The 14,123-nt window shown below is 38.6% G+C and overlaps 1 protein-coding gene across 1 annotated transcript in view; it reads left to right on the top strand.

Moving 5' to 3' along the window:
- Window positions 1-14,123, top strand: part of LOC130913151 (transmembrane protein 132D) — a 46,192-nt gene that overhangs the window by 16,652 nt on the left and 15,417 nt on the right. Inside the window, exons 3-5 of the mRNA XM_057831510.1 lie at window positions 5,486-5,623; window positions 11,427-11,613; window positions 13,620-13,763. Of these exons, the coding sequence (XP_057687493.1) occupies window positions 5,486-5,623; window positions 11,427-11,613; window positions 13,620-13,763 (469 nt within the window). The remainder of the gene's footprint in view (window positions 1-5,485; window positions 5,624-11,426; window positions 11,614-13,619; window positions 13,764-14,123) is intronic.

The following is a 14,123-nucleotide window of genomic DNA, read 5'->3' as shown; positions in this document are numbered from 1 at the left end:
GTGTAAAATGATAATGATTTAATTTCTTTTTCAATTCTGTCGTTTGTTTTTCCATTGCAAGCAAAATAAATTAAGATGTTACAACCAGAGCATTTGTAATTGCAATCATTTTATTGGAGAAATTGAGCGTTGACAGAATGGCAGAGGTGCCAATACTTTTGACCTGCAGTGTACATGATGCCCTCAACATTGTTTTTCTTCCGTGCTTTTCCTTTTTTACCATACCCTTCACTTGTCTCGGTCAAACTGCTTTTTCTTAAATTAAAGCATCCATTGTAATATGGTAATCAAATGACATGACATTGTGTGAGTGATCTTTTCCAACAGGGAGGCTAATCTTTTATCTCTGTGACAAACCTAGGACTTTTACAACCGTTTTTAGTGCTGTGGTGACTGCCATCTGGCAGCGATGTTGGCATGGACGGATTGTCAACCCCCTAAACTGCTCGATAAGCACGTTGCTGATAGCTGGCCCTCAGACTGGCTAAGTACTAAACACTTGCCTGCATAAATGATTGCATCTGTTCTTGACTGGCCCTGCAGTGAAGCACAAAACCAGAGATGCAGACAACAAATAATTTATAGGAGAAAATTTACAAACCCAGTGTAGTATCTCGAAATTAAGTCTTCTTTTACCATCTGTACAATGATAGAGATCGATGTTGTTTTCAGTGGTATTTCGTTTTTTTAACCAATTATTTTGCCCTTGGCAAAAAGTAATCTAAAACAACTATATTTCCAATGGCAGTTTTGAATTCATTTTCTTCTTTAAACACACAATTCCCACCCCTGATATCCATCCATTTATTTTCAACAAATTCATCTTTGTTAGGATCATGGGGTACTGGAGTCAGTCTGTCAAAGGGCTTACACAGAGATAGACAATTACACCACCACTCAGTGGGAATTGATCCCACACAGCCTGCACTGAAGTCAGGTGGATGTACTCCTATGAGCGGCTTTTTTTTCAGAAATATTTACAACAGTTCACTGTTTGTAATAGGCCTGCACAATATATCGTTTGAAGATCGCCATCGCGAAATGTGCATGCGCAATAGTCCTATCGCAGGAAGTGCAATTGCTTTTTTTTTTTTTTTTTTTCTGGAACATGTAAACTTTTGTCTTGCTTCATAAAAGCAGCAAGTGTGCAGAGCAATTGTGCAGGGACATGGCCTGGATCACTTTATATACATAAATCTTTTTAATTCGCGGATGAATCCCCTTAGTCTGGAGTAAACTGTATTATATGAATACAATGTGGTCATGGTGAGTCAACCAATGTCTTCCCAAACAAAGCTTTTTAAGTCATCTGGTGAAAATTATTCTAGTTTTAATATTGCAATATACTGTTTATCGCAATATATCGCAAACCCCCAAAAAGTCGCAATGTAAGTTTTTTTCCAATATCGTTCAGCCCTAGTTTGTAATCTATTGAACTATAGTAGATCTAAAATAACATAAAATAAACTATGAAATAAATGGGGGGGGGGGATTGGTGGCCGTATTTTAAAGTAAGTACTGTACTGTACTGTGACAAAATTAAGCATGTGAGAAGATGAAGAGTATAGAGAAGGTGAAACAAGGTGCCACTCATGCATTGCCTGGTCAGAAGTGAGATGGATGGCAGGTGCAGCACCTGAGAGCCGTTTTTCCTCACACACTGTCAGCTTCTGTCTCCATGGCCATCCATCTTGCCTGCCCTAGTGCCTCCCACCTCCTAGGGGCCCACTAACCAACGGCATGGACACTGCTTCTACTCCCCATTGCTCATAAAAAAAAAACCCTCCTCAAACCACAGGGGATTTTATTTTTCCCAGGGAGGAAGAAAAGGGGGAAAGGGGCGGATAAGTCTTCTTGTTGCTGTCGCTTTTTATTAGTTAAATCCTGTTCCTTTTGGCTTAATACAGAACCATGGCCGGCTTGAACGCCACCTTGGTTTTCTTGTCCCCACATTGAGTCTAATATCATATGAAAATAGCATGAAAACCAAAAATAATCTTACAGGCCACTATTTACAGGACATTCCCAAATATGGACTTTATTATTATTTTAAAGTCTAGATTAATACTTTTGGTGTGCATTTGAATTTGGTAGCTGCTTTTATCTGACGCAGAAATTGCATTTCCTTCAGATTTGGCATCTGGATGCTGATTGATGATGCAAAATAAATAATTCTGGATTATAATATTATTTGTGGATTTGAATTCATCCCTACTGTGTAGATTTTGCATGTTCTCCCGAGCTGCTTGGGTGGGTTTTCTATTTCCACATTACAAATACATGTACTGGTATAGTATGTTAGGTCCAAAATGTAAAATATGTTAGGTTAATTAAAGACTACACTTTTCAGAGCATATATCATGATGCTATAGCGCAATGGAATGTAATTGGTTTATTAATGTCATGATCATTGACATTGCCATAGCATATAGCAATCAATTAAATTAGATTAACTTAACTTTATGTAGTCTATCAATTGGAAAATGCAACATTTTTTGTTCAAAAGAAGCCAAAAGGCTTTATTGTTGATATTTGATTGCTCTTCTGCATTCTGGCATTGAGCAAGCAAACACTACACATCAATGTTAAACAAACATATAGAAGTGAATGCTGAAGGCAGTGAAATAACAATTACTGCCATCTTAAACAAAAATAAAAACATAAGACTGTGGTCTTTTCTACAAGGGGAAACAAAACATTACGTTCTTTATTGACAGTAATTCTTAAGGCTGCTTTCGACACTGTCTGCAGTCTTCTGCAGTCCCTTGGAGCACCACCTAAGATTGTTGCCCTATTTAAGCTGCTTTATAAGTTTCCGAGGTACTTCCGTTTTACTTTTGCATTTCTGCTCCGGACTTCCGTTTTACACTTTCTCCAACCAAAACAACAGTTGAGCTGGAGTGGCATTACTCATCAAGAATTCTCAAAAAAAAAAAGACAATTTGGAACTGCCGCATCCAACTCCAACTGCCATCATCACGACATGGGATGACAACATGAAGAACTGGCTAAGAGTCGCCACAACCAAAGTAGTTTTTTTATTTTTATTGATTTAATGGCAGTGGATGGAAACACAATCAGGGACCTGAAAAGCTCCGAGGCATCCAGTTGAATGTGTTCTAATACATGAATATGGGAATTTTGTGTCAGATGTGGAACCAAGACAGCGCCACCACAAAGCAATAACAGGTACAATTATGTTCAATTTGACTACAATTGTGTGACATCATTCGCTTTGCATTACCTTCAACAACAAAGAATGGAAAACAAACACTCATCTACTGCAAGTCATACACGAGCTTTTTACCCTAAATGCATTAATTCAAGTTTTACACATTTTTTTGTCCGCTTATTTTCAGGTGGAAAATGCTGTTAGGCAAGGGAAGTCAACTTGATGTGCCTCACAACAACACTTACGTTGATGGACATATATCAAGACTACGTGTGTTCTACCTTAATGATGGAAGGCTTGATTTATGCTCCACCTTCGTTAATATTTTCCTAATAATTTTATAAATTGTGATTTATTGACCTGTTTTGCACATACACCAATTGTTTAAAATAAGAAATGGAATCATGTTGTCCGAAAGTTTTATTGCAATCGGTCTCTGCAATAAGAAAGAATGACATACTATTTGTGTTTATATATACAGTACATGTGCAATGACCTCATATTACCATAACTATAACCTGACTAGTTGAAAATTACCTCATAGTATTTCCTTGTAATAATAATGTCTGTGTCAGCCCTTCTGCATTCGGCATCTGTAATATTTGTAATTAAAAATATTTGTATTTAAAACTTTGTCTACTTTAACCGCAATTCATGGTGTTCTGTCTAAACCAAAAGTCCGTAGCAGAAAATGTCAAATATTGCGCCGCTCATGTTTCGCTAAGGAAACTTGTCTATAGTGACGCTCAAAGCTGTGTCCGTGTGAACGGCAAAGACTGGCTGGTTTTCCATCTCCAGTGGGGTTCGTCAGGGCTGCGTGGCTGCCCCTGATCTTTTCAACTGTATCATCGACCATTTGATGTCCAGGGTCTGTAAACGGATCCCCGGAGTGTCCTTTGGCAGCTACCAACTAACTGACCTGGGGTACGCTGATGACACCATGTCAGCACATCCTACAATCTGCTGAGAGACGCTCTGGGCATATACAGTAGAGGCAGAGAAGCTTAGCGTTCATGTAAGCCGGACAAAAACTAAGTTCATGAATGTCGTTCATGGATCAGATCCTTCTTTCCTTACTTCGTAGAGCCCGTCAAGACCTTTGTGTATCTGGGGTTTACATTAACTAACAACGGCGACCTAAAACTAGAGATTATCTGCAGAAGAGCCCTGGCAGCCTCAGCCATGCAGTGTCTCTGGAAACTGCTCTGCTAGAGGGCTTTGATGGCAGGGCCCTCAGGACCAACGAAAACATTAAATGGCCCCAGCGAATTTCCGATGAAGAGCTCAGAGCCCGCACCAGCCAGCCGAGGGCATCTTGCCAGGCAGCACAGTGCCACATCCGCTGGTTTGGTCATGTCCTTTCTCCCGACCATCCCACAAAGGCCATTCTGCAGTTTGACCCAAAGGTTGCTGGCTGGAAACGACCACGAGATAAGCGTTGCATTCAATGGTTCAATGTTATCACAGACGACCTTCAACATCATGGAGTTACTCTGGAGGATGCAGAACTCCTGGCTCAGGATCGCCAGCAGTGGAAAAAAATGGTTTATCTGATTGGCTCAAGGCACGGGAATGGGATGCCGCACTCACCGCAAGAGTTTATTGATTGATTAATTGATTGACAGTTACTGCAGTAATCAAATCATTAACATTAACCTACTTTCTCTAATGTCAAAACTGAATCACCTCTCAGGCTCTTTAAATATATAGTACATTTGGGTTTACTGCCAGCTTCTTGACAACGACCGCTACAAAAAAAGCCTACCAACAGTCATCTTGTAGAAAACAGAAGCATTGGCAGCACAATGGCTCTCCTGAAGTGGAAGCATGCAGCACCATTTCACAGTATGATGATACAGCAGAAGCCTGCATGCCAAGATTTTCCCACTTGAGACCTCCTTAGAGTGCAGTAAACCTGCATATGCAGATGGTGTCTCACATACACAAACACCCAATCGTGCATGGAACCCTACCTGAAAGACATTGTCAGGGTAATTTGAAATATTTAAATTGAGCAAGAATCAAGGAGTATGCTCCCTACTTTTGCTGGAGTTGCATCCCTTTCGAAAGTCATATGCCATCAGCACTTTGTACTTAATTATCAGAAAGAATCAGCAATAGACTGAGTAGATTTACATGCAACAAAAACCAACAACATAAAGGGTATCATTTGAATTATTACACACATGGATGAACAGCGCCATTTCAATGTATAAACAAAGTCTAAACAGTCAGTACTGTATCTCATTGGCTATGTGAGACATTTTTATTTACGTGCTTGACCTTTTCCTTTTTTCGTTTTAATCTTTACAGAGCAACAATAAAGAATGGTGTGACCTTTCGTACAGCAACACCAAGTAACTCTTTACTTTGGGACATCACACTGGAAGCAGATGCAGATAGAGTCATCTCTGTTGCTTGTCAGAGGAAAGCTCCAATCCCTGGAAAAAGGCAAGTCTCCCTATTTTTAACATTCTACCTAAATACCTTAGAGCCTCTTAGTCAGTTCAAATTTCAGTTCCCTAAATTAACTCTTATAGTCCAGTGGCGTCAGGCTTTTAAAAGTACTTTTTATTATGTGTCTCTTGTGGCACATTTCATTGTTTGTTTGCTGGCAGTTGTGGAATAAAAGACAAAAAGAAACCCTTCCCACCGGACCTGAGCTAAACACAAAAGAATGCTGTGTTAATGTAAGGTATTCCATATAGCAGAGTTAACCAACTGGTGGATTGTGGTGATAAAGGTGCTCCCAAGTGGACCCCAAACCTTTAGTCAAAAATAGTGAATCACAATAATGCATTTTTCAACCGATGGACTTGTACGGAAAGTGAAAATATCCTTTGGTAATAAGAGACCGAACAACAAAGGGCAACACACTAGTAAGCCTTCTGTTGTAGAGCGTCCTGTCCAAAAGCTAATTCTTGTACTGGAATGTTCAAAAGCTAACCGGGTTGTGGCTATTTCATTGTTGAGAATTATTCATTTTTCATTATTCACATGTTGGATGTTGCTAGTACTCATAATTTTGGTGGGAGTGTAAATAACTGAATCCTAAATTTTCCATCAACTGAATGTATTTTAATTTGTAATTGGCCATGACTTCCGGTTACGCTTTTATTTTGGTATATTTCCTGATTGAAGTTGTTTTTTCAATAACTGTAGCTTGAGGCAGGCGCAGAGGAGTTGAGGTGAATGTGCATGCTTTGATCATTTCTAGCGGCCCCTCTAGAAGAGGCAAAGCTCTTACGTTGATCATGGTGATCAGTTTTATTCTATGGTAAATGTCAACATTTTGTATGGTTTGAGAATAAAAGACACCAAATCAACAGTCAAGTCTCACCCTTATTCGATGCGGGTCGGCTACATTGGTCAGAACTCCTGATTCTGAATCATTACAATGACATGGCAACACTCAGAATTCATATACTCTGAAATCTGATTGGACAAAAAACATCTGACATACAAACTTTTGGGAGCTGAGCATCTTAGAACAACACTTTGGAATGATAATAAAATGTCAGAAATAGTCCCTTTTTGTGAATTGTAAACACAGTTTTTGGCTTCTTACTCCATCAGAGAACACTGTTAATCATGTAGACTAGCATGTTGTTGTTGTCTTTATGTACAGTGTTCACATTTTTTATTCATGGAAGCTCATTCAAGCTTACCAGCTTTCCCCAAAAGAGATGTGCTGAGGTTCAAACTCAAACTGCAAGATTAATTCTGCCTCTGAGAAATACTTGCAAAAGTGAAGCTCTAATCTGTGCATGAAGGACTGGCACTCAGAGAAAAGACAAGTGCGTGGGAAGCCAAAAGAATGAGAATTTTACAATACTTCACACCTTTAAAGGAATACAGAAAAACACAATTATGACAGGAAATCTTGTTCATGAATACGTTTGTCAAACTGTTTTTTTCCTTAGCTCTCAGCAGTAGACAAAAAAGTTACACAAGATTTGATCAGCGCTGTTCTACGATTGATTTTAAGTTATTAATCTGTTTTCCCTATTTGCCACAGATTAAAAACATTGCTCACCACAGTGTTTTTATGGGTTAACGTATACATAGATCATAGCAACTAATCCCTTCAATGCCATGGAATCAACAGAACCCCTGCAGAGTCCATCCACGGTCACATCACAGATAGAATTAAAGTGACTTTCTGTCTCTAAATGCATTTGCCGCATCTTTGCATTTAAGCTTATTTATCCTGTTGCGGCAGTTTGTGATTATTGCTAAGGACGGCCACTCATGGAGAGAGGGAAAAAAAGATGCTGAGGCTTCAAAGAATGTAAACGGAGACTTATCCTATCTCATGCACATCTGTGCTAATGCATACTTAAGGGGATAGTGCTTGCTTATGTCAAGTCAATAGCTTTTTTTTGTTTTGATACTTCGTTAGAATTACATTATCTTTTAATGCCAGGTCTTGGTGCAATATGTTAAGATTATTCAATTACTGTAAATCCTTGTTTTTGCTTTACTAAAGTAGGTGGCTACAATGAATTATAGAGTGAGAAGAAAGCGGATACAAAGATTTCCTGTTGTTGTTGACTAAGGAACTAATGGAGGATTAAAAAATGATCACTGGTGTTTTTCATATTGTTGTTCCTCTATAGTAAGCTGGTGGACAATATGGAGCTCAGCAAATGTTTATTTGGTATATACGTAAACAAAGTGTGGGCTTAGTATTTATCATTTGATAATCAAGGAGAAATTTGAATGAAATGTTATATTCCGTTAGGGACTCATGAAATCATTAATAACAAACTATTTTTCAAGGATCCCCTCATCTCAAACAAGTATTTTTTTAATACTAACTGCAGTGATTTTTTTCCTCAAACAACCTTCAACTCACTTTGCATAAGAACAGTCTTTGATCTGTGCATCTAGCTAGTGCTTTCATAAACCAATACACATTTTGCTGTTCATTGTTTGTCCAAAATTGCATCGCACAATCGAAACTTTGGCCTCTTGAGAAAATTGAATCCACAGCCAAGTCACCATTCAGGTCGACATCCTTGGGAAGCTATTATACAAAGGTCACCAAGGCCTGTTCTTTGCTGGTGTCCTCAAACCAGTTATTATTCTGGACTTATTTCACTGTACCAGCTAGTGCTGACCCTGTGCCATTTGATGCAGGAGGTGTTGGATCTTTCTGTAACATTCCCGTGTAACAAAATCCACCCAAAGGGCCGACATCATAGCATTATTTTGCATTTCATGGATTGCATTTCCATAAACATTTTTGTCTTGATTCATACAAATGTTAAGGCAAGGTGAAGGAAATTGATTTTTTAGAATAAAACATATTGTAATTCACACCACTATCCTGTCTATTGCATAAAGTAAATCTACATGATCAGTATGTCTATACAGTTGGGAGAACAAGTATTTGATACACTGCCGATTTAGCTGGTTTTCCCACTTGCAAGCCATGTAGAGGTCTGTAATTTGTATCATAAGTTCTCTTCAACTGTGAGGGACGGAATCTAATACAAAAATCCAGAAAATCACATTGTATAATTTTTAAATAATAAATTTTAAATAAGTATTTGATACATTACCAACTAGTAAATATTTCGGCTCTCATTTCTTTTTTTAAGAACCCCTCCTGTTCTCCACTCATTACCGGATGTAACTGCACCTGCTTGAACTTGTTACCTGTATAAAAGACACCTGTTCACATGCTCAAACAAACAAACTCCAACCTCTCCACAATGGCCAAGACCAAAGAGCTGTGTAAGGACATCAGGGATAAAATAATAGACCTGCACAATACTGGGATGGGCTACAGAAAAATAAGCAAGCAGCTTGGTGAGAAGGTAAGAACTGTTGGAGCGATTATTAGACAATGGAAGAAGTTCAAGTTGACGGTCAATCTGCCTCGTTCAGGGGCTCCATGCAAGATCTCACCTCGTGGGGCATCACTGATCATGAGGAAGGTGAGGGATCAGCCCAGAACTACACGGCAGGACCTGGTCAATGACCTGAAGAGAGCTGGAACCACAGTCTCGAAGAAAACCATCGGAAACACATTACACCGTCATGGATTAAAATCCTACAGCGCACGCAAGGTCCCGCTGCTGAAGCCAGTGCATGTCCAGACACGTCTGAAGTTTGCCACTGACCATCTGGATGATCCACAGGAGATAAGGGAGAAGGTCATGTGGTCGGATGAGACCAAAATTGAACTTTTTGGTCTAAACTCGGCTCGTCGTGTTTGGAGGAAAAAGAAGGATGAGTACAACCCCAAGAACACCATTCCAACCGTGAAACATGGGAGGAGGAAACATCATTTTTTGGGGCTCCTTCTCTGCCAAGGGTACAGGACGACTGCACTGTATTGAGGGGAGGATGGATGGGGCTATGTCTCGCCAGATCTTGGCTGACAACCTCCTTCCTTCAGTGAGAGCCCTGAAGATGGGTCGTGGCTGGGTCTTCCAGCATGACAATGACCCAAAGCACACAGCCAAGGCCTAGCCAGTCACCAGATCTGAACCCGATAGAGAGAGCTGAGAGTCCGTGTTGCCCGGCAGCAGCCCCGAAACCCGAAGGCTCTGGAGAAGATCTGCATTGAGGAGTGGGCCAAAATCCCTGCTGCAGTGTGTGCAAACCTTGTCAAGGACTACAGGAAACCTTTGGTATCTGTAATAGCAAACAGAGGTTTCTGTACCAAATATTAAGCTTGATTTTTGTGATGTATCCAATACTTATTTCATGCAATTAAATGCAAATTTATTGTTTAAAAATCATATAACGTGATTTTCTGTTTTTTTTATGTTAGATTCCGTCCCTCACAGTTGAAGAGAACTTATGATACAAATTACCGACCTCTACATGCTTTGCAAGTGGGAAAACCAGCAAAATCGGCAGTGTATCAAATACTTGTTCTCCCCACTGTATGTTTAGCATGTTCCTGCACACGTTACCCGGCCCTTGTTCATTTATTGACTGTAATGTCTGATAATTTATTTTCGAATACCCAAATTATCAGTGTGGTTCCTCCTACGAGTTAAGAAAATAAATACATGATCAACAGCACACGTATTTACTGGATTTGTGATGAGAAACATAACAGTTTTAAAACATGAATTTGCGTTTAATAGTTATTTGATTTTCCTAAAATTTTTCTGCTTGGCAATGATTACAAGTTGCAGTAAATTTTACTCTTACTGTTGGTGACCAAATAAAGCAATCATTTTTAGGGAGAAAGAGGCAGAAGCCAAACAATAAAAGAGCAGAATGTAACACTGCAAAATCATTTTACAATTACTCAACCGTAATTATCTAGACTAAATTTGAATGCGCTCAGGAATTCCTGCTGATAACACACATCAATGGTGGTCAAACACAATAACTTATCCGAAATAGAGATGTAGACCCTATTCTGTTGCTACGGTGCAACCACGGAAACCATTTAAAAAAAAAAAAGGTCTTGTGTTGTTTTATTTACCTAAATCATTTCACAAAGTGGAACAATTAACATTGGACCTGACACATTATATTTTGTTGAGGACTTGGATAAATTTATTTTCTTTCCCATTAGTCTAGCAGTACGGAAACTCGGCCAAAAATCACATAGGAAGCGTATGTTTGTTTGTCATCCTCCATGAACCACAAAGTTGCCTGCTAAGTAACGAGCAGATGGACAAACACAAACAGGATATTTTATGTGTGGACATCTGTGCGCTACTGCACTGGTGCTCAAACTGTGGCACGCAGGGGGATTCTTGCCCCAAAATCTGACAGAGTGCAAGTAAAATTTTTACTACTTGTGACCAGTAGATTTCCTGATTTCCTTTTCTTATTGACTTCTTATATATATTTATGCGCGTGTAAGGTATATATTAATGTTTCATATTCATTCCTGTAAACCTCGGACTGTTTTGTTTTTTCCCCAATGTTTCAGTTTTTTCCCCCCTTGCAATGTTATTTGGAATACTATGATTACGTCTAATTTGAAAATGTTCCTGTAAAATTTGGACTTTCCTTGGAAAATTTACCTTTTATTGCAATAATACCCCCTAATGAATGTATTCTCTGTCTTATTTTTATTTTAAATTCATATTGAGGTTCCCAGTCCTGTATTTCAAAGATCATTTTTATAGTTGTACTTGGGGTGACAATTTTTGGAGAAGTGGTACTTGGTATTAAAAACGAGAATCACCAACGATGATTTGCTACAATGCATGCTTCACATACAAGTTGTAACAAAATGACCAACAAATATGATGTCTGTGTCCCCTTCCAGACTTGAAAGCAGTCTGCTTGAGGTGCTTCAAATGGAGTTCGAAGTCGATGAGCTGAACAGTCCTGTCGACAGCCAGGTGATCATCTGGAAGTTGGAACTCCCGACAAAAAATACAGCCAAGACTGAAGGAGCAATGAGAATTTACACCACTCAGAGAGACTTTGTTGGTCTGGCCCCTCTTATAATGGTGAGTGGGAATGAACTTGCATGTCACATGATGAAGCAGTGTTGATATTACTGTCAATACCATTTCCAATAATTCCAAAGCTTGGATTGCATCCTTTGAGCCTCACTTTCATATTTTGATCTAATCCATTCCTGTCTGGCGGACTATGATTTGGACTGTTCACAAAATGGGTTCTATTTTAAGCTAAGAATGACCTTGAGTTGTTGACTGACAGCCTTTTTTTCTCCCCTGCTGTGTTCAGACTTGCATTTTATGTGGTCATCTTCCTTTGCAGTAGTTCCTTCTTGTGCTTCTATTTCTGTGTTAGACCTCGATCATGCCATCTCTGTTAACTAATCCATTTAATCTAACTATTGGATTAATAAAATTTCATTTTCACCACTCTGAGTGACAGTGGCACTTAAACTGATTTGTCATTTGAGCTAGTGACCATATTGGGTCACATTCACATTGCTGTCTATTTCATTTGCTCTGTAATAATGCTAAGAGGCCAAAGTTATGAGGACATGTTATCCCTGTCTACTATTAGGGATTAGGTTGACATCATTGCGGTGCACCAAACATGAGATTTTCTTCTCAATACTAATATACTCGACAATGCTAAAGTTATAGGCTTTATGTACTGCTTTTGAACTACATTGGAATCACCCCAGTCCATTTTTTTAAAAAAACTGTCATCAAAAGAAATGCCAGTCAAAAGGGGGAAAAAAGAAAAGACAAGTTACTTCTGCCTCATTTCCACCAGTTTTACAGTTGAGAAACAAGCATCCATCTGCTTTATTCTGTCCTCTGGGTGAATTTCACTGATCATTCATAGAACCCGACACAGCTATGCTCCGCTACCCTCAAACTGTCATGCACATGTGCGCATTTAAACACACACATGCACACCCACACACATATGCCACACAATTATTTCAACTTCATTTAGACAGCATGATTTTACTCAGGAAAGACACATATCCATCTGCTTCAATTTGATTATTCATGGCTGCTCACAAGCATGTGTGTCATGCATACATTCAGATGTACAGTATGTGCTCTTTTAACTACAAATTGTGATTCATCTATAATTAAATGTGTTGAGGGATACTGTTGGCAAGTTGAAGTTATAGAGACAAAAAAATAATTGGGAAATCTAAAACAGGTATTTCATCTTATTATAACAGCTCCTGATCTGACAAACACGTCAGATCGAATATTAATTGAACCAAAATGTCATCGTCAGAGATAAAAGTTTCTATTCAACAGTGTCATTCCAAGCAAATTAAATTTAGATTATTACCGTATTTTTCGGACTATAAGTCGCAGTTTTGTCATAGTTTGGCTGGGGGTGCGACTTATACTCTCGAGCGACTTATGTGTGAAATTATTAACACATTATTATATCATATCACTTGTTATTTTGGTGCTTTGGAGTGACACTGATGGTTTGGTAAATTTGTTAGCATGTTCTTTGTGTTATAGTTATCTGAATAACTCTTCATAGCTATGTTACATTAACATACCGGCCACGTTCGCATTTCGTTGTTCGTGCATTATGTAATATCATCATACTGTACACTTATTCAGCATGTTTTCTGTTATATTTTTATTTTAAATTGCCTTTCAAGATGACATACAGTATCTGTTCTATGTGTTGGATTTTATCAAGTAAATGTATCCCCCAAAATGTGACTTATACTTCGGTGCGACTTATGTATGTTTTTTTTCCCTCATCATTGGGCATTTTATGGCTGGTGCGACTTATACTCAGGTGCAACTTATAGTCCGAAAAATACGGTAAATTTGCTCTTATTGTAGTTTAGCCAAGGTATTAAAAAGTGTAAAAATATTTGAAATAAGATTAGAATTGCTATCAAATGTAATTTATTCAATGAAACGGAACTTCTAACCCTCATTTTGATTGTTTATGGAAAGCGACCTGTTTTGCCTTTTTTCCCTTTTTATTTGTAAAATCTTTAAATAAACCCAAAAACAGACAGACTGTATGGGTTCAATTGCAGGACACTGAGATCCTGAACACTGCAATACTGACTGGAAAGAAGGTTGTGGTGCCTGTAAGAACAGTCGCTGTGGAAGAGGATGGCAGTGTCACTGATGTTTCTGAATATACAGAATGCGGCTCTACTGATGAAGATGCCCTCAAGGTATGTTTATTCACATATACAATCAAAATGTTTATAAGAATCATTCTATGTTATTCATTATCTATATCACTTAACCTTACGAGAGTTCTGGTGCTAGGAGCCTATCCCTGCCTACAATTCCTACAGCGGGGAGAACAAGTATTTGATATACTGCCGATTTTGCTGGTTTTCCCACTTGCAAAGCATGTAGAGGTCTGTAATGTGTATCATAAGTTCTCTTCAACTGTGAGGGACGGAATCTAATACAAAAAAACAGAAAATCACGTTGTAAGACTTTTAAATAATAAATTTGCATTTAATTGCATGAAATAAGTATTTGATACATCACAAAAATCGAACTTAATATTTGGTACAGAAACC

The sequence above is a fragment of the Corythoichthys intestinalis genome, chromosome 3 (genome assembly GCF_030265065.1).
Source record: "Corythoichthys intestinalis isolate RoL2023-P3 chromosome 3, ASM3026506v1, whole genome shotgun sequence".
NCBI classification, from domain to species: domain Eukaryota; kingdom Metazoa; phylum Chordata; class Actinopteri; order Syngnathiformes; family Syngnathidae; genus Corythoichthys; species Corythoichthys intestinalis.
The sequence above is the reverse complement of the archived record's forward strand: the minus strand, read 5'-3'. Positions and strand labels throughout refer to the sequence as shown.